The following is a 21494-nucleotide window of genomic DNA, read 5'->3' on the forward strand; positions in this document are numbered from 1 at the left end:
TGGGTTTGAACCGTGAAGCAGTGCTTTTGCGCTAAAATGTGGCACCTCATACATATTTCCTTCTGCTGTCCAAACCATGACAGTGCCAAGTTTGCTTTCATGAAAACTGCTTTACATGTCTTTGTGATGCTGACAACAAGACGCCAAGGTGGAAGCCCTTGGGGTTCCTTGAGGTAGGGGAGTGGATTCCACGACAAGGTAAATGCAGACCTCTGGGAAATAGTGGTTGCAGCATACTGGCTGCGGGATGAATGCGTGCTGAATCCAGGTCACACATCGCAAAACTGTACAAGCATTTCTGCATTTGTGCCTGTCCTGTCCTGCTTTACATCACACTGGTGGTGTTAAGTGCAGCAGGTTCGAAGGTTTGAAAATGGTGCAGGAAAAACTTTATATTCATTATTTGCTTACTGCAAGACTGCTTTTCAGAGCATAAATGGTTATTTCAAGTGATTTTATATAAAAGGCGAGTGGGCTCAAGAATCTGATATTTACTATTCCTAATTAAGGCCGCCAACCTGTGAGCATGTCGGTGATCTATTATGCAAACTAAGCAGGTGAGTACAGCGCTGGGCAGGGAAGAAGAGTAAAAAGAATCATTGTAGATGTTGTATGTGTGAACACATACCTTGTTCTGGGGGTCTTGAAACAGCTGTCAGCGGAACAGTCATTTCTTTCATTCTGGACGTTCTTCTGGTTCCTTGGCATTGGAAACATTTGCACAGTGTTGGTAGGGAGAGAAAAAATGCATGCGAGACTCAATGTAGCAAGTGAAACATGTTGGTATGTTGCGTCTTTTTCTCGTTCCTTATAATGGTGCACTCATTCATGCATTCTCGTCTCCTTGCATGCAAGGAAATAAACTCCCAAACTCCCATATTTATTTGCATAATGAATGCATTTTTTCCTCTAATTATAAAAAAATTTTCAGAGTGCATTCAGTTGGTGAAGTAATGATTTGGAAAAAATTGTTATTTTGGCAAACAAAAAATCGAGTGTGTGCACAAGTCTGTCCACTGTGTAAGTAAATGCAGGACTGGCAGGATTTTTTTCTGTGCAGTACAAAAGCATCTCGGTGCAGCAGAAGCCGTGGCAGATAGTAAGGAATGGAAACAGCAGTAGGCTGACAGGTATCGTGTCAGGGGCCATTAGCATCCTAGGATGCAGTGGAGTTCTTAGCATTGGATTGGCATTGCTCAAAATCTTAATACGATAGCATTAAAAGCCATGTTCACTGGAAAACCTGGCACCATTGTGAAATGAAAATCTTGATTGGTCAAGAGGGCAGTGACAAAGGTAGTTCGGCCAAAAAATAAAGAAGGTGGTCAAGCGGAATCAAACTGCTGTCCTTTGGGTTGGGAGCTAAGCACGCAACCTCTACGTTCATTTAATGAGATAAATGGAGGCCTTGTACGAGCACCTCACACTGCATATAGTAGGCGAATTACATTACAGGATCACGTCGATAATTCGGGTTGCTAATTATGTGCTGGCAACAAGCCTATGTATCTGCGAAAGGGTGCACCAGCAGACCCCCAAGCAACCGTAGAGTCATACTATTAAGGTGAACCAACTTCCTCCCACCCTGTAAAGGAAGGGAGGAAGGTGGGAGTGAAAGAAGAGAGAAAGAGGTGCCGTAGTGGAGTGTCAAATTTCAATTTTTCTGCGAGTTGTTCCGCATCCGGATCCTCGTTGCCAGCAATCTTCCTCCATGCCGGCAACCATCCGGCAACAGTCGAGATCGACAAGTCGGCGCTTGCGACTTCCGCAACTTCCGTGCGACTCGTAGCGCTCATGCAGCTCATGCAGCGCTCGCAATCGTCCGTCCCCGTCGCAGCCAGCGACTACCGACCGATACGTGCGCGGGCCAGAGCCAGCTGTAGCCGCTGCGGTAGGAGCGGTTAGCAGCGCGTAGTGAATGCGTGGTCTTTTTTGGCAAATTTGAAATTCACACGTTGAAAGTTCGTCGGCGGGGATGATACAAGGGCACTGCGCAGCGGGAACTTCAGAAATGGTTCGCGTAGCGGTAAAAATGAACGATTCGTGAGAGACGCTTCAGGAGGCTAATTTGCAATGGAGGAACAGATAGCAAGGACACTGATTGAAACCGTGAACTTTGCCGCTGTGAAACACAGAAGGCAACGTAGGAAGGATGAAGACGCAACGCCGTACATCAACCATCCGATCGGTGAGTTGATCGAAGCACGTCAATGAACTTTCCTACCTGCTCATGGATGAGATTAAGGGCTGCAGCCAGTTGTTGTCGTTTCGTTCTGTGCAGGTGTAGCTAGAATTCTTACCCATGAAGCCAGCATCTTTGACATCGCAACGCTGCAGGTAAGAATGCATTCATTCGATCGATCATAAGTTAATGAATTACAGTGCTTTAACTGGCGATCTTTCTAAATTTTCAACTGAACCTAGAAGCAACCCTGTTAGTGGCATTTTCTCGAAAACCGTTAAGGGACACAAGTGCGGCGTCCCGGTCGAGTTTTGCGGCACATTTATTGTGGCATGCAAAGCCGTATCGCTTGTCGTCCTGCTAGCGTCAAAGCAGAGTTACTGCATAGAAGTTGAGGCATTTTTGGCCGTGGTATGGCTCGTGCCGTGGACATGCGGGGACGTAATTTAGCACCATCTTCATCAAAAGTAGCCAAGCAATCGAATTTGTTTCTTAGCCATGTAGCGGAGTACTCATGGTACTCCATGAGCTCTAAATTACTGTAAGGTAACGAGAACTCTTGTCCTCACCTTTCGAGCCTTTTTTTGGCTTTTAGGGGTGCCATAAACGAACTCTGTACCTGGTTGTTGTTGGCAAAGGCTCTACATACATATTATTCTGAATTCTGTGTGAATTTCTTGTTTAGCTGTTGCCTAGCTCTGCAATTTGTACCTTGCATTTTCCAGCAGGTGAAGAAACTGGCTAATAATGGTCCCTGTGAATCGCAGTCCTCTATAGCAGCTGCATTAGCACTCATACGATAAGTGTATGTGTCTTGCCACAATTTTACGTGTGGCTTTGTGTGCCCCATCTGTCCAGGCTGCTATCTTGCATGACACGGTCGAAGACACAGACACCACGTTCGAGGAGATTGAGCGACACTTTGGCAGCAAGGTCCGGTCCATAGTGGAGGAAGTGACAGACGACAAGAGCCTGCCCAAGGAAGTGCGCAAGCAGCTGCAGATAGAACATGCACCAAGTCGCAGCCGAGAGGCAAAACTGGTGAAGCTTGCCGACAAGCTGTACAACTTGAGAGACCTCCAGCGGAGCACACCGATAGGCTGGAGTCGTGGCCGAGTGCAGGAGTATTTCGAATGGGCCGAGAAAGTGGTGCACGGACTGCGCGGTACCAACAAGCCAATGGAGGACGCTCTGGATGAAGTGCTGAAGGCAAAGGGCGCATTTTGAAATTTCATCTGACCATGTTTTTGTTTAGTCGTGTGCAGGAACACCGTTTTATAAGTGTGATATAGGTCAGTGCAAGCTAGTTAGTTGCGATGTTAAGGGGCAAAGAACTTTTACAGAAAAAGGCTATGCAGGGCACCTGTTATTTGTGTAGGAAGGAGCGCATGCCTGTCCCATCACTGCCCTCCCCTTCTATCGTGTACTGGCCACCTGTCACTTTTAATATACTTGTCATATTCAACGCTGTTGACTTGTTGCAACTTGCGAGGGAAGACTGATGTTGCTTGCTGTGCTATGTGCTCTTCTGAAATGCATGAAATTGCATGCTTTATTGGGGCCACTGTTTCAGACGTGGGGCTTTTGGCTGGTCTTTAGGTCATCTGTGTTCATTCCCAGAGAGCAGGTTTTTAGGCACTTAAAATTTGCTGTACTATGGTTTGCTATGCTTCATTTGCTATGATTACGATGTATTATCCCAGTAAGGATACACTGTGAGTGACAATCAGGATGTGAAGACACTTGCGAATGGAGCAAATATTAAGGGATCCCCCAAGTGTTCAACCAGAACAGTAAAAGTCAACGTATCAAATGCTTACCATTACTGAAAAAGTTCATCCTTAAAACAGCCTGAAGAAGACACAGATGCATTGAAGAGACATACACACGAGCGCTTGTGTGTAAGTCTGTTCAATGTATCCATGCCTTCTTTGTGCTGTTTTAAAAATGATCTGCCACCAACTTTCCCAATGTTCATTTGATTGTGGCATTGAGTGTAGGTTGTGGCTACTCGTGTTTGCACAAAAATCTGCTCATTAAAATCTGCGTAACAGGGTACTGCTTAGTGCATGCCAATACCATGCTTTTACCATTGCATGCTTCTCTGGTATGGAATAAACAAGGAACCACCCTTTGCTGGGAATAAATGCTGTTTCGTACTGGTGTCTTTTAGTGGAGCATGCACATTACCTGGCAGTTTGGTATTACCCCACTCACTAGGGTTGGAAGCAACTACCCTCACATCATTGCAGACAAGACTAATGCTTTACATGCTGCTGTCACTGGATAGAAAAATGCTGTAAAAAGAGAATATCAAAAAAGGCATGCTGAGCCAGGGCCTTCAACCGTTACTTCAGTGAGTTGTGCTAACTTCAATGCTGGGCCTAGGTAAATGTGCTATGTTTCACGACTTGTGCCCAATCACTCAGCGACAGCCGTGGCAACATCTCAATGAGAAGGTGAGGTGGGCAGAGTCACTGCTATGAAGTTGACAAGGTCGGCACAATTGCAAGTTTACATTTGCTCTTAGGTTGATTTTTGTAGATGTCCGGTTGCTGCTGTCATCTCTTGCTTTGCCACATTTTTGGGAGTGTGCTGAGAAGATACTCATTACTCATTTATTCCTCAGTGACATGTGGCTTGTGTTGACAGAATACATATTAGTTAATCTGCAAATTTCGCAGAAGTATATTCCAAAGGTAAATAGTTCTGATAACGTTGATTGTAATTCCAAGCATTACTGTGCAACGAGAAAATATGCAAAGGACAGGCACACGCATGCACAGATTTTAAGGTTCATTTATTTTGCAAGCTCAGCAGTAACATTTTAGTTCGCAAAACCAGAAAAAAAAGATGCTCACTTCATTCTTGCCTTTCTGCTTACAAGTGCAACTGTCCATGTGACAGGACAGCGGGCAGCATTCAAATGTCTGTCCAGTGTAAAGCTTACCATACGAGATCAGTGTTCAGTTAACATATCACTTGAATGATTTTTGTGGTCATTGTAATAATCACCGTTCATTAATAGTTTGCGAGACAACTTTCTGTATATTCTGCTGTCACAGTCAAGTCGTGAATCACTGGGGTAATGCAAAGATTAACACATGCACATACCATTTTTGCAAGCAAGCATCTTAGTCACAACCCGAGTCAAAGAGACTATTGCGTAGTACATGCGTTGCTTCATGTGCAGCAGCAGCGCATGTGTGTTAGTTCCTATGTCGCCCTAATGCTTAGTTAACATGTTCTTAAAGCAAACACTGACCTCAGAACCTTAGGCAGCACAAGCTGATGGTTTGCACTGAGGAGAACAGGATTACAGTATGCAACAGTGCTTGCCTGCAAGGAATTACTAGTGGTTTCAGTCAGATGGTTCCCGGAGGCATAAGGGATGATGCCAAGATTGCAGGTTCAGACATAAAGTGTATCTGTACATTCTGTATACTTCATCTGTCGAAAAGGCCATTTTGTTCGCTTGCAGGGAGGTGAGAATGAATGAAAAATAATAATAGCCTTTTCTTTTTTTGTAGGTTTGAGGTACTTATGCTGTTGTTGAGCATGAAAATAAATGAATACTAGAAGTTGTGTTTTTGTGTGTGTGCCTTTCTTCGCAGTCTTTATTGTTCTCCACAACTAATCTTGAGCATACAAAAACCTACAGGCTTGAACATTTGTACTGCTGGATTTTTCCCCTCCCATATTTTTTTAAAAAGGGACCGCAGCGGTGGCCTAGTGGTTTCAGGATCTGCCTCGTATGTGGGAGGTACAGGGTTCGACCCCCTGTGCCACCGGGTACCCACCAGTTATACAATGGGTACAAGCTTTCCCTAGTCTGGTGCTCAGCTTCCTTGGCGTGAAATGCTCGGTAAATGGGTCATTGACCCCACCTCTTTTTGGAGGGCCTTTAGCTCGCAAGAAATCCACCTTTCAGCCTTGCAATGTGTGCAAGACTTGCAAATTTCTAGTATCTTCGGCATTGCGTAGCTTTGTAGAGCTTCCTTCAGTGCTAGTAAATTTGGAATAGGTTAGTTATTCCACAACTTATTTACCCAAGCACAAAAACTAAATATCTGAATGGCTTATTGGTTGGTGGCAGCATTGATTTGAGAGGCGATTTTGAGCCTTCAAGAATGCAGTTAGCATTAGCTTCAGTGTAGATCTGCTTTTCATGCTGGGCAGTGCAAAGCTATCGTACAGCTCAAATTTACATGTTGGGGAAAAAGGCCAACACAGAATCAAATGGTTAAATCTGCCTTCACTGAGTCAGACTTCATGATAGTTGAATCCAAGCGTCCCTAAGCCCAGCAGACTGGAGGGACAGACCATAGCTCCAATTATTACAGCATATTCAAGGGCCTACACTGTGCTGCACTAAATCTGAAATTTTTATTGTGTAATGAACTTAGTGTGTATACATGTTACACCAGAGTCCTTCAGTTGAAGGACTAAGTCCTTCAGTTCAGAGTCCTTCAGTTGAAGGACTCTGGTTACACTGAGTTTGGCATGCAATGCACCAGCCACAGTCTGAGCTTACCTATGGAGGCAACCACGGGTGATGGTGCTTTTAGGTGAAGAATCGAGCTGGAAACTGAAAAGGGAGCCTTCCTGCTGGTGTTTTAAAGTGCTGGATGCTGCCAGCTGCTACTTGCTGCATATTTGAAGACCACAATATGCACTCCTGCTGCTATTTTATTGCAGGTCATATTTGGTGTGTAATCGCACCTTCTGTCTATTGCCAGAATATCTCGCAGGCCTCATGTTCCTTACAGCTATTGAGATCCTTGAGATAAGCTCCACGACCACTGCTTGGCAAGGTAAAAAGAGCTGAAAAACATATGGCCAAGCCCTGTTCGTGGTTTCCTGTTTTAGGGTAATCTCATTTCAAGCTGTACCACACTAAATGATTGCTTAACTATTCACTAAGTTTGATTTTCGTTAACTGTTGTGGCTTGAAATAAAGGTTGTTCATTTCTTGCAGCAGCCTAAGGGCCCAGCATGACCATATGGTCACAGGCTATATTTCCTAAACTAATGCAACAGCAATATTTTTTGCATGTCACTAATCGGTATAGACGTATGTTAATTTGTAACACTTATATGAACAAAACAAGAAAAAAACTGGTACCCAATGGGTTAAAGTCGATGCCTATGCAGCAAGGGCCTCAGGGCCAAATTTCTCACATTGAGCTTGAAAAAAAAAATAAAGGGAAAAAACTTATCAGGCCCATCACAAAGGCAAAATAGATGTGATTGAGAGTTGTAGACTAGCAATTGACAGAACACTGTTTGGTCAGTGTGAAGCATCATAACAAATGGTAGTAATGGTAACCAAGATCAAAGAAAACAGTAGGTATTCTGGGTTCCACACAGAACCTTGCTTACCATAAAGCACTCTGCGATTAGGTAGCCTATATAGTCACAGAGGCTGTTTAATCCTGGTGTGCCTCATTATGACCGAGGGTTCAATATAAAGACTAGAACATCAACTCGGTTTTCTCAGACTCTGGTCTGTAACCGTTGTAGCAGTTATAAATTTGTAAACTTGTTGTTTATCTTATTACGAATTCAGCCGTACAGAAGTGCCCAAAATTTAAGGATGTGTAGAAGCATATACGGGCATTGTGAGCACCATCACCCGCTGCGCCCAAGGACATGGGTTCTGTCTTAGCAGTGTTGGCCGCATTTCACTGGAGGCGAAATGCAAAACTCATGTAATGTAAGACGCGAGTGAAACTGGAAATATAAAAAAACAAATTAATTCTCAAGAACATGTTTATTTAGTGCTCAAGGATAAAAATGCATGCAAAAATCTTGCACATGGCCTGCAATCAACCCATTCACTTACTGTGGGCTTCATATGTGGCAAGACTTTTTGTGTGATTAGGGATGTGTACATATTGCTTGGTCTTACAACACAAGCCTCATTTTTTTGAAAGACCAGACTAAACCTAACTGCATGCCACGTACAAGGGCAACCAAATTTACCATTGTTTTTTCTTTGCCAGGCTGAATAAACATCTGCGCATGCAAACCGCATCAGCATGCTTCTGCAGCGCTATAAAAGTTTGCGTCATTTTTTTTTTTCCATTGTGTAAACTGAAAGCTATACAGTGACCCGTAAACAATTCACTTAACACAGTTCATCTTAACACTGTTCAACCCCCTTGGCTATCTTTTACCAGCCAAATGTTTTTCCCACTAGCCTAGCAGGTGGAGATTCATGACATTCAGTTTTAGTTTATAACTATAGTACTTATAGCTTATAATCATATGGCAACCACACAAGTTCAGTTTTGTTCTCAGAAGTTTTTTTTAGCACTGGTGAATAGGTGCATTCTGATAAATCTGCTCAAAGCAGCACAACTAGGACCAGCACTCCCTAAATAGTACCCCCCCCTTCCCCCCCCCCCCCCCCATTAGATGTCTTCAGGCCACAGCATTCACTTGTAGTTGCAGGAATGCTCCTTGAATGCTTCGCATAGCATAGCGTTCAAAGTACACAGTCAAGCAGCAAGCTTTTCTTGCACGAGAAGAAGCCTTCTCTTAGCATTTCAAGGCTCTTTGGTCTTTAATCCTGCCGCGATGGCTCCATTATGTGGCTCAAGCGAAAAGCCTTAGGCCTGGAGATTTTTGACCAAAAACAGTCTGTACATGTATTATAGTGTCACCATGTCAAGAGAGTTCTGGAACAGCCGAATTCTGTTGGCAAGCTGTCAATGAATTCAGCTGATTGGCTACATTAGAGGCTCACAGATTATTGTATGCAATTCCACACAAGACAATCCATTCATTATTACAGCGCAACGACGGCACAAAACAAGAGGGGGACACAACAGCGCTGCTGGAAGCAAACAGCACTTGTTTTGTGCCGCCGTTGCGCTGTAATAATGAATGTAGGTAACCAACTCGCCCAAAATGTTGTATTATGGCACACAAGACAAGTGCTCTGCAAAAACTTTACTTTTATTTCCAGTTTTGAAAATAGGAGCCTAAAAGCATGAAAAGCCACCATGGACAGATATGTCTAATTCAAGGCACTGCTGTATGGAAAGAATATAAAAAGCTTTCTCTGAGTGTAGGAAATTTAAAACTTTCGTAAATGACAGTGTACAATGGAATTGTTTAGATTTTTGGGGCTCACAGTACAAAAACAGTCACCATGACCTTGATAAAACTTTCGGAGCCTGAGCAATGTGACCGTGTTGTCATGCGAGACTGGAATGGACATCTCTACGGAACTGGACACGGCGTGTGGGCTACTTGTGATGCTGTTTTTCAAACTCTCTCGCAAACTCCAAAAATGGTGCCAGCGCTTCCACGCTCATGGCATTGAAGACTGATGCTCGTATGCCACCAACTGACCTAGGAAGACAGATACAAAAGTGTCAGAAGCAGTGTTGCAAGATCTAGACTGACCACACACATCAGTACACACAGACAATTGGTTCCGGAAACCACTCGTCAAAACCCATAAGAAATCACTACTCTCGTCTGAAAAAAGCAAAGCTGAAATACAAAGTTCACTGGTCAGTACAATGACTGCATGCCACATGTGACTCGGAAGTAGAGGTCTGCGAATATTCGAAATGTTGGTTATTCGGTTCATACTGTATTCGAGAATTTTCTAATATTCGGCAGCGATCAAATACCGTGGCGCCGACTTTAATGAATCCGACTTTGGCAGAACTGCAACATCTGGGCAAATTATCCAAAGACCGAGTGCAAAGGCATTCTCTTTGCTTTCCGTCATTTATCATGTGAACCGGTTGCATATGGAAGCCGATATGTTTGGACTTCATGCGAAATTACGCAAGTGGGCTTTCCCGTATACCATACATGACGAGGAAAGATGGCCTAGCACCTGCTTAGAACAATTACAATGCGAAAGAGCGTTTTTGTGTATGTGTGTGTGTGTGTGTGTGTGTGTGCTTGCTCCTTCCATAATGTGTTATATACTTCACGCCCACACCCATGACACTCGTCCTGTCACCTTGGCCACTCTCCTGATGTAAGCTCAGCCACATCATTTCGGCCAACTATGATATGCGAGAAAGCCCATTTCCGAAATTTCGCATGAGACTTCCGAAACAAGGGAATAAGTGGAGGTGTCACCGGTAAGGCAAGCGATCGAGTAAAAATCCCTCCAGCTGCACTGTGCATCGTAACCCGTGCGCCCCTGATGCGTGCGTAACAACAGGAGTGACGATGACAGGAAGGCCCCTGTCGCTAGGCACAGTCTGGCCGCATAGTTTTGGTTCAGTGGCAGCAGCTATCAGCTGCCCATTCGCCAGCTGTCCAATACAACCACGTGCCACTTTCGCATGCCGACAGGCGCGTTGCTGGTCGTTTTTCTCTCTAGAAGCAGTTTCGCCATTTCGACACCCATCTGCATTCCCCTCGCTTACATCTGCATTGCTCTTTTTGCATGTCTAAACTGCACGCTCACCACGGAGTTCTAGCTGGTCAAATGTTTTAGGGGAATCCCCCAAGATGGAGTAGATTTGTAATAAGGAAGTAATTACTCATTGACATCCATGCAAGTGCAGCCTTACAGCTACAAAGGAAAGCTATACAGCTTTCTCAGAAACTTCATAGTTAAACAAAAATTCGTCCTGGTCCGGGGTTCGAACCCAGGACCACTGCTGCACCGGAGCAGTCGCTCTACCAACCGAGCTAACCGGGACGGCAAGCTTATGGTAGGGCAAGAGCGAATTGATCAATAACTCGAAGTGGGAACAGTGTTGGTCAAATGTTTCAGGGGAATCCGGGTGGATGTCAATGAGTAATTACTCCCTCATTACAAATCTACTCTACCTCCGGGGATTCCCCTAAAACATCGCTATCTTAAAGGGATTTTTGCTATGCAGAAAAGCAAACTTTCAGAGTTTTGCGAAGAGCATATTACATGCTTCATGCCAAGCTCCAACAGAAAAATGCTGCACTTGCTTAGCATCTTGTATTGTACAACCTTCCCACTTTTTTTTTTTTTTTTGCACTTTCAGGTGCGTCGAGCAGATTCCAAGATCAAAAGGCACAGCCACTCAACACTGCTGCTCAACACATTCAGGACCTTGTTTAAGTTTTTAAAACACTAGTTTATGTTGAACAAGCACACAATAAAGGGTCTAGAAAAGAAAAGAACATGTTTTCGTCCATTAGAAATGTAGCACCGCAGGGAATGACGTCTGTCTGGCTCTGCAACAACATTGTGCGAGCATCAACTGAATGATCACCGAGTGCCCCATCATGGAGTGAAGCAGCGAAATGGGCGAGAGTGCCTGTGCATGCAGGTTGCAGCATCATCTGTTAATAGTATTACAAACAGCATGCGCTCTACGGGGATACGGACACGCAATTAACAGAACCGATTCAAGCAGCACTACAACCAGACACTGAGAGCAGCTTATGAAACATACCTGATGACATCCTCGGTGCCTTCTGCTCTACAGCACAAAAATGTGCATCATCATCATCAGCCTGGCTACGCCCACTGCAGGACAAAGGCCTCTCCCATGTTTTTCCGATTAACCCTGTCCTGTGCCAGCTGCGGCCACCCTATCCCCCTGCTACACTTGCCTTCTATGACAGAGTCATGACATGCATCTGAAAGTGTCAATGGGAGCTGCGGAGTGTCTCTTACCCTCCATGACAGAGTCATGACATGCACCTGAGAGCGTCAACGAGATTTTCGGAGTGTCTCTTACCTGTGGCCCTTGAGCTGGATCATATTTCTTTTGGCAGCTTCTTTCAGGAACAGTTTTTCAAGCTCTTCGTCACCTTCAGCTCCCCCAATACGGAACGGTATGTTCACACGACTTCGGTGTTCACGGTTCACATTGCACCTGCACCACAGGCATAAGAAGCTCTTACTGCCTTATGTCGCGCTGTAAACGGCCCCAAACTTAGCCAGGTTATTGCTCAATACATATGATTTGAACATAGCAGACATGTATTAAGTATGACTGGTGCAAACTAGTTGAAGCAATGAGTCTCAGTGAGTCCACATTCTTAAGCACATCTGCAGTCCATATTGTGGCAGCGTAACAAGCATTAGTAAACAGAAACTCGTTTTGTTCCACTCTCACCATGTCAGTTATATCGAGAAGAGGGCTTTGGTAATTGACAATGGTAACACAGGAGTGATACCATTGCCAGTTTACAGTGCCTGTTTCACAGTAAGCCATGATTTTTATTACTGATTTCGCAGAGCACTGTCTGATAAACGTCACCTCTAATTACATGGCAAGCAAATATTGCCATAATAAAAGCAGAGCAGTGGGTGCTCCTCTATTCCTTAATCAAGCAAAGTAAGTGATTATAATCCAGAAAGTTGAAGTTCATCCATGCAGAGTTTATACACATACAATTATTCTTGTGATGCAAGAAGCTTAATTTCAGACTGTGCTTGGTATAACCATAACAGCTTCCAGGTTACAGTATCTGCTGGTCTTGCTTGTGAAATTTTTCAGGCGGCTGGATGGCTGGTTTGCCAGCCTATCACGTCATAGCCTTGCCCTTTGGTCAAACTATGCACTCCTCTTTGCAAGTACCCATGATAACTTCTTTGATTCTGAGCTAGGCATTATTAGACTCACACCTGCTGAAATCGCTTTGTGTGTCTGCCATTGAGCTTCTGGGCACAATGCCACAACTGAAAACCCTGGCAGCGGTGGCTATTTCAATGAAGTACGCTGTTTGATGTCAGTGCACTTTAAAGAGACACTGATGGGGGGGGGGGATTCCCCTAAAACATTGGAGCTTGAATTCAGTGGCAGGAGAAAAAGATGCACCAATTTTAATACAAATTTTTCAGCAATAGATACATTGTCCGCTGCTGAAAGATATCAACAAAGCCATGAAGAGCCGAGCAATCGATTTTCACTAAGAATAAAAATTGCACAGAGTTGTTACCAGTGTCCTGTTAAAGGCCCTTAGATGGTTGAAATGGAAGCAAAGCCTTCCAACTCCGGCAACTCTTTCCTCACATTCGTAACCCAGTTAAGGCATCCACAATTGCTACGACTTTCAGAAGTCTACATCAGCTTGCTGAGACAACCGCTGTGCCTTTCCTTTCATCATCAACCATTTACATGTATACATAGCTGGAAACGATGATGAAGCCAGCATGTCTACTGAAAGCCGCTCAGAGAGATTAGAATGTGATGTGAGAAAGGCTGCAGAACATTGAAATGTAAACCAGTGTTTCAAGTGAGTTCAACCAATCAACAACCAAGCAAGCAACAAGGATCATTCCAATGAGAATTCCTTCGCAAAAAGTGCAGCACAGTCAAAAACCCTTCTGTTTTGTAATGCCTTTCCACTAGAGTCTAGTATATCATGAAATGATATACATTTTCATATAGCATGAATGATTCAAATGGGAGAATAAAACTAGGAGACGCAAGTTGTGATTGCCTTAGCTCTGGTGTCACCTCTCCATGCAAAAGACACTGGTACCAGTCCTGAAAGGTAATCTAGCAGAATACTTTAACTTTATGCTCAACTGTTTCTCTAGGGGAGGCATCAAAAAGAGATGCAAGAGCACGTGTTTGGATCCTTTCTGACAACGTTAAGCCACACAAGCAGATAAGCATGGCACAACATGGAGCAATTAAAAGAACAAATGTAGCTAGATAACAAGCTATAGCCAGGCTACAATGGCAATGGAACCACAGAACTGGATTACATGCAAGAGCACAGACGTGATAACGCAGAATTTTGTGTCTGTATCTACAAAATAAAAGAAGTTGTTCAGAAGCAATTTATTTTTATGCTGCACATAAATCTGCTTGGGGAACAATAAAAGCACCACAAATAGGGCAATAAACAGATAAGCAGAGCCCATGCAGTTCACACAAACTACCCGCATGCTCTTGCGGAGCTCCTTCTCGGCCGCAAGAGTGGAGTTAGCTCTCGTATAGCTATAATTGTTGTAATCTGACACCACAGTAAGTCAAATACATTTACCGCCAAATATGCCACGGTACATGGGACTTACACGTAAAATCCGTTTGACTGGTCAAACAGCTCGTATATGAGCCGCGACTTCTCTGCTGATCGCTTGGCCATGCCTTCCACGCCGCCATTGCGCTTGATCCACTTGAGAACCAGGCCCAGGATGTATATGCTGCTCATTCATCAAAAGCAAATTTTGTCATGTCCAACACCTACACACACAAGCATATAAAAGGCACTTGAAAAAATAAGAACAAATAAACAAGTAACTGATCCAACTAAACCTGGAACCACTACAAGAACTTTTTCAAACTTTATGCTGATGACGGAATTTTAATGTCACAAAGGCAGCTTTGGCCTAAGAGCACCAAGGCACGGGGTGTTTTTTATCTACACAAGGTGGGGTCAAAGATTCATATGCCAAGTATTTCACCCCAGAGGAGCCAAGTGCCAGACTAGGAGAAAGCTTCAACCGATTGCATCGTCAGCGGGTACCTGGCAGCAATAGGGTTTGAACCCCATATCTCCCACATATGAGGCGGATCCTCAAACATGCTTTTAACTTTTAATGCGTTACAAATATTCTGCACAAATCTCTATATGACAGTAAATTAACGGAATGATGCTATGACAAATCTTTATATGACAGTAAATTAATAGCATGATGTTATGACATAACATCAGCTCTTGAAATTTATGAAAAAGCACTGCAAACAATGTTTTGCACTCATGGCAACCACCTGCAGTGTACAGAGGATATGTCGCTCCCATTCCAAACAAGTTCCACAAAACTGTTGACCCATGTGGTATACCCAGCCCCCTTTGTTTCCAGATTTTATATTCTTCAAAATTGAGGCACTCAACATAGTAGCTCAGTTAGCATGGCATTTGGCTACGAAGCACAAGTTCTTGATTTTAATTTTCATTGCGGCAGGCATTGCCTGAAGGACTGGAATTGTGAAAATGCCTATGTGCTAAGTTTTCAACGCAGGTGGTCGCAATTAATCTGAAGTCTCACACTGTGAGATGCCTAACAACCCACAGCACTGCTTTGGCACGTAAAAGTGCAATAAACCAATATTTGGAGGATGGGAATAAAAAAAATCAAGTGATATTTCATGAGTTGGTAATCAAGAAAAATTTGGGTTCTTTCAGAGCCTCACTATTTTTCAGGTTACTGCCACCAATGAAGATAGAACTTGCTTAGGTGAAACAAAATATTTTATTTCTACCAAATTGTAACCATCAGTTGCACAGAGGATACATTTATTACTAGAGTGTTTTTCTTTTTTCTTTATATTGCCTCACGTGACCTAAACATCAACTACACGTCACGGCCATTGTTCGGTTGACAAAATTGAAGCCAAGAGAGCGTAAAAATGGATTTCAATTATAAATTATTTAGTGGTCACAGGCGAATACCATGGGCTGCTCCGTGTATACCAATGTCTAGCGTGTTGTTTGAAAGAAAAAAACACGCAAGTAAAAATTTGATGTCTATAGTCTTTTAAGTATTTTGCAAAAAAATTATGCCAGTAAGACACTAGGTCAATGATTGCATTCTGGGGCCCAGTCTAAATCAATCCTGAAATGAAGCCCTGTTAGCAGTTTGCAGTCGTAAGTACTATACGAGGTTTCTAAACATCAACCTCCACACTCAGATGACCCTTTGAAATGTCTGAGGTAGCTACCAATTTTCATACTTCCAGTTACTTGGATTTTTGAACTCTGCCAATGGTGGCCGCATTTAAGGAAGGGTAGACTTTTGGGATGAAATTAAGTTTTAAGTTGTTTCTTTCACGACGTCTAGCCAAGCTGCAAAAATAAGAAGACAAAAATGAACACACACGCAGCTTTGTGTGTGTGTTCCTTTCTATGTGGCATCCATTTGTTGGCTGTTTTCCAGTATGTTACACCAACTAGCCCAGACTCAAGTCCTACTGCAGCAAAATGAAAAGTACCATTAAAAATGTTTAAAGGCTACAAACTTTACCCTTGTTCATAAACCTAATGCACAATTTCCCCCTGGAAAACTACAAGTCATAATTTTATACCCCTCACTTTTCTCCTGGGGTAAAAAATAGTAAGAAGAAAAAAAGGCACCCTTACGCATAGGTTGGGGGTGTGTTGTACAAAGACTTGTTCTCTGCATTTATCTTGTAGCTTAACACACTCGGACAGTGGGCAGCTGGTGGCGTGATGAGGTCTTCTCGGATGATGACCACTGTGACACCAGCCATGCCCAGGTTCTTTTGGGCTCCGGCAAAGATGAGAGCGTACTACGAGGCAAACCATAACAAATCTTGCAAAGCCAGAAATGCATGACATAATGTACAGTCATGACCAAATACATAGTAAGGAAGTAAAGGAAGAGCAGCTTTGTGGCTGAGTCCGAACTTCTTCATAGCATTCACAAATATGCCGGGCACAGCTGGTCAAGACAGATAATGGGTACCCAAGAAAAGCAAGCTTCATGAAGCCCTGCATCTGTGCCACAGAAAGCCAACTTCAAACAGATTCCTATGGGGTAGCGACAGTTGCAAATGCAGAAGGCACCTGCACATTCATCAAAGGAGCTAAAAAATTGCATTTTGCATAATTCTCGTAGCAGCTGCATTTTGCAGCATATGGATAACTGAAAATCGTGATAACTACTGTTGCGTACAAATTTGATTTTTCAAAAGCGAGCTCGTAGAGCAAGGACGACAATCCCAACTGCCAAAACACTTTACAGTAACAACAGCCAGAGGCTTTTACCCAAGCAGATGGCCACATCAATGCAATCAGCTCAGCTAACTGATTAAGCAAAGCGAAATAAACATGAATTTGTTCTCTTTTTGCCTCCTCATCACATTTCTGCAAACCTTGTACCGCACATTGTACTGCACATTGTACCGCACGTCGTACCGCACGTCGTACCGCACGTGTCACCTACCAGATAGTAGGTGGCAAAGTGTTACACCGCCAGTGGGTGTGGGGACATGGGCTCTTATGCTCTTGCACAATAAAATACTGTGGACTCGCATTCTTGTTACAGTGTCTGCCAATTTTGTGTTCCTAGGATGTTCTGAGGCTACTCTTTCTGAAAGAAGCTTCTTAAAAACCTTTTTTAAATGTCAGAAGTGGGAAGTATCAGCAATACAGTCATTGCATTATATTCAAATAATGTATAGCAATTTAACGCTGTCATATTTTCCGTAGGAACCAGGGATGGCTCCCCATCAAAGCTTTACTAACTACAGATCTTGGTACTAAAGAGCAAATAGCACTCGTAGTGCTTTTAACATAAATTCTATTACACTTGTTTTTATTTTCACATCTACTTCTGACCAGGCAGCTGTGTGAAAGGAATACCGGTAGTGCTACTGACAGAAATCCTCTTATGGTTAACCTTTCGTTTTTCCAACACTTGCATTCAATAACATCCACAAGTGATGCATACCACTGTTGATTCACAACAGTGCGCATTCCTATTTATCAGCTAAAAGGCTGAGTGCTCTATTATGTGCTCAGTCAAGATATTGAGCATGCCAGCTGACAACACCATGTACTTGACAAAAGTGCATGCACCATTAAATGTGATGGATTCTCACTAGATAAGTATCTTGGCATGCCAGTGAGAGCAGGCACACACCTTTGAAACATCCACGGGTCTTGTCAAGATATTGGACGACATGTCACAGACCAAGGGTACAGATCCACTGTCAGGCACAAAGTTGAATTCAACACCTGTTGTTGTACACAAAGAGACAATGTAAACAATATGTCTTTTCCTGTCTTCTTAATGCACCTTAAGCCATCAGCATCAGCATCGACCCATGGATATCGTAGCAGGCAGATTACACAGAACTGCTAATGCACATTGAAACTTTCCTAGCCAACCAACTACACAAGAAACACAATGATATATTGCATCAGACAAACCATCAGTACCCAAACGCTAAAACAGTAATGAAGCAGTAAAATATCATCACAGACAACATGCACCAGATGAAAGTGAAGAAATTTGTTTTTTCACACTGTTTCCAAGCTATGCATCCAAGATGTATTAACTAGAGCAAACTTTCTACTTTGGAGCATCCCGACACCAATTTAGTAGTTGTGTGATGCTAGCTATGACAGGCTCAGTTACAGTTTAAAACATCAAGAATGCAGTGTGAAAAAAGTGCTGCACCTGGCAGCATACCAACCATGAATGGTCTCGTTGTCACAGTAGTAAAGGTAGGCTGCATCTGCACTGCGTTTCCACTCACTCTGTGGTGGGATACCTGCACAAATTGGAAGATCACATATCAAGAGAAAAGCGCATATTGTAAATGATACAATTCATGGCATTAGCAATCATCAGCTGAACACTACATTGTTCAGTGCGATTAATTCCACAATGAATCGTAGACCTGACACAATGAGCCACATCAGCAGGCTTGTGTCAACACAAGATAACTACAGTGTGAAAGATAAAGAAAGCCGATGCCACTTCAAGAAACAAATGAATGCCCAAAGAATCTCAAGATATATGTATTTTGTCAAAAATGCCATAAAAATACAGTGTTGGAAAAAAAAAAACCCTCTAAAATGCTCTCTCTGCATTTGATTCAAGCACAAGAGATTCCACCATAAGTCTGAGACATTAAAAGAACTGAAGGTGAAATAACATGCAATGTTAATCAATTTTTGTTTTGGAAAAAAATAACAAGACGTCTAGAGATTCAAGAAAAAAGTAGCATGAAACTGGTAACACCTGTCCACTCACCCACATGCTTGTCAACCTTGGGGAGCACCTTGTTGACCTGAATATGAGCTTCTGCCTCCTTGGCAGCCTTTGCTGACCAGGTGCCGGTGACAATGTAGTCGGCCTTCTGTTCTTTCAGTCGCGGACACAGGTTGAGGGGTACAGCACTGAATTGGCCAGTGCCTCCACCTTGCATGAAGATCACTTTGTAGTTTGAAGGAATGCCCCTGCACAGACCACGCACACATACGATACTCAACATGTGTCCTTAGGGGAAATGAACTCTGGAGCCACATTATGGGCCAATCAAATATGGCAACATTACCAGCTGCCACTGCGAAACCTCCGCTGAGAAGAAGAAGAATAAACTTTATTCTGAAAAACTTCTCGATGGGAGCAGTGTTTGTCCGGACCTCATTCTCAATGTAATTATGGTTTGTTATTGCTGACATGCCTATGACAGCACCTCTTGCCAAATATACTTTACAATTTCTTGTGATATACTTTCCATCGCTTTATTGCGCATCGAACATCATAAAGGAATTCTCCACCGCTAACGCGAAGGCTAGATGGCACAGGCAACTTGCCAGGCATTTGATTTATATCAACAGCAGTGTCTTTGTCTCCTTCTCGTATCTTAACATCACTGGATGTGTTTTAGGTGGTTGTATTAGAATAACAGAAGGTGGCTTTTTTACTGCACCGATGTGGATCTCCGAGCGAAAGCATTAGATCAAAAAGCGTGGATTCAGATCACAATAAGCAGAATGTGAGAACAATACTAAAATGGTGCATATACAAGCAGGTTATGGGTATCAGCCCTCAATAACAAAAGCAGCAAACCAACAAATAAATTTAGCAGTTGCAAAAAACACTTAAACCACAAAGCAAGACTCAAGAATCGTTACTCAGGATATGGGCAACCAGGAGAAAGTTCCACAAGACCAGCAGACACTGTCTGCAAGAGCAGCTTATCAATGATAATGAAAGGGCACCTCGCAGAAGGACAGTGTGCAGATAGCTGCGAAAGGGAAAGTTTCCAACACTCATTTATGCAGTCCCCTTCCCTATTCGCAAAAGATAAGAGCCAGGAACATCTTACATCAGATCTCTTAGGTCAGCTTCAGCAGTCTCCACGATTTCTGCAAATTCTGCTGACCGATGACTCAGCTCTGCAAAAGGATATGCCACCTCATTAGTCAACGAGCTAAGAAACACCAGTTAACCTAGTGAACAACATATGTCATACTTGTAAATCTTTTGCAACAGCTCTTAGTTTTTCCTGCTACATAGACAGCAACAATATCCCTGCATGTCACATATAATCCAGCAAATTTTTTTTCTCACTTTTACTGTCTCAACATCCTCAACACAACTATAACAGAGGCTGCATGCAAAGTTTACTCCGTGTGAGAAGTCCACCGAGATGTAGCCGATCTAACTGCTACTTTTACAAATGCTAAGCGTGCCTGTTTCATTCTTTGAAGTCACTAGGTGCTATTAAAGACACTGCTGCAAGGAACCACAAGCAGAGGTAATTCAATCTTGAACAGACCCATGACGCTGGCTCCGCACCCATTGTAATTGAGCATCTCTTTCTGCGCCACTTGAAGTACCTGTCGAACAGAACGGAAGGCAGGTCAAAAACAGGATTACATTTTGCTGTCGACAGCCGCCACCATGAGCACAGGGCGAATGCACTGAAAAGCACGGAGTTCGAGGTCCTCACTTCCAACGGGACGGCTGACGGCCCAGCCGAAAAATTGAGCTTGCGCTGTTGTTCTGCCATCTTCAGATCGAGTCTCAGCGGGAGGTCAACGTATCCGCAACCAGCGTGCCGTCCAATGGTCCGTCCGTATACTGCTGGTATGCCGGTCGACGGCAAGCTCCGCAGTCGCGCGACGCTAGAATGACGACGGTCGTGCGACGCACTATCGCTACTACCGCGAGGAAGACCCGAGATACGACGATCGCAACGTAATGCTCGCACGCGCGAAAGAGCTGGATGAGCCCTGCCCAGTTGAGATTGGCACCCACCGACCAAGCACGCAGTTGTCGGAGAGGGGAGGAGGGGCATTTGGCGAGGGAGAGCAGTCCCCCCCCGTCGGTCCGGCGTCACGTATCGCCCGCGCGAACACTCATTCGGCGGCCTTGAAGCGCGTGACCACGTGCACGCGCGGGAACACGCGGGGATACAGAACTCATTTTTTCTGTCGGATTATTTGTGAGTATGAAACGAGATGTGCAAGGGCCGTTTCCTCGATCGAAGTTGAATGCAGAAAGTGATGGCGCCAGGCTCCAGAAAGGCGACGTATTTCCTCGACTAAAACTAAAATCGAACCAAGAGGCCAACGCTCAGAGCGTAGTGTGAAAACACTCTGACTTGCGCGATGAGCTTGGCAAGAGCGCTACACGAAGCACGCAGCAGGTGGCAACGCAAAGTTTATGGGCGTCGCCATCTTTAAATGACGCGGCGCCATGTGCGGCCATGGTGCGGCGCATGTGTAGCGCGCGTTGCCACGTTCGCTACGACCAAATATGCTTTTGACCGTAGTTTTGTAGCAATAAAAATTATATTTTTGTCGCAAAGTGCATAATATTATATTATTGATATTAATTTACTAT

At 43.7% G+C, this 21494-nt stretch overlaps 2 protein-coding genes across 2 annotated transcripts; one reads left to right on the forward strand and one right to left on the reverse strand.

The window, feature by feature from the left end:
* The first annotated feature begins 1652 nt into the window (after positions 1 to 1652).
* Positions 1653 to 11323, forward strand: Mesh1 (Metazoan SpoT homolog-1). The gene is made up of 4 exons (XM_089547905.1): positions 1653 to 2188; positions 2282 to 2337; positions 3041 to 3391; positions 11185 to 11323. Exons 1-4 carry the CDS (start codon positions 2074 to 2076, stop codon positions 11275 to 11277), a joined length of 615 nt encoding a protein of 204 aa, XP_089404031.1. The 5' UTR covers positions 1653 to 2073; the 3' UTR covers positions 11278 to 11323.
* Positions 9128 to 21300, reverse strand: LOC149339095 (phosphoserine aminotransferase). Its single transcript, XM_089547904.1, has 10 exons — positions 20599 to 21300; positions 20425 to 20485; positions 19972 to 20041; positions 18891 to 19096; positions 18328 to 18405; positions 17772 to 17866; positions 16247 to 16416; positions 14181 to 14309; positions 11887 to 12024; positions 9128 to 9544 (listed from the first exon to the last, which is right to left on the reverse strand). The coding sequence occupies exons 1-10, from the start codon at positions 20944 to 20946 to the stop codon at positions 9439 to 9441; spliced, it is 1401 nt and encodes a 466-aa protein (XP_089404030.1). The 5' UTR covers positions 20947 to 21300; the 3' UTR covers positions 9128 to 9438.
* Positions 21301 to 21494: the final 194 nt, after the last annotated feature.

This window comes from Amblyomma mixtum, chromosome 6 (genome assembly GCF_055824585.1).
Source record: "Amblyomma mixtum isolate Tamu chromosome 6, ASM5582458v1, whole genome shotgun sequence".
NCBI lineage: Eukaryota > Metazoa > Arthropoda > Arachnida > Ixodida > Ixodidae > Amblyomma > Amblyomma mixtum.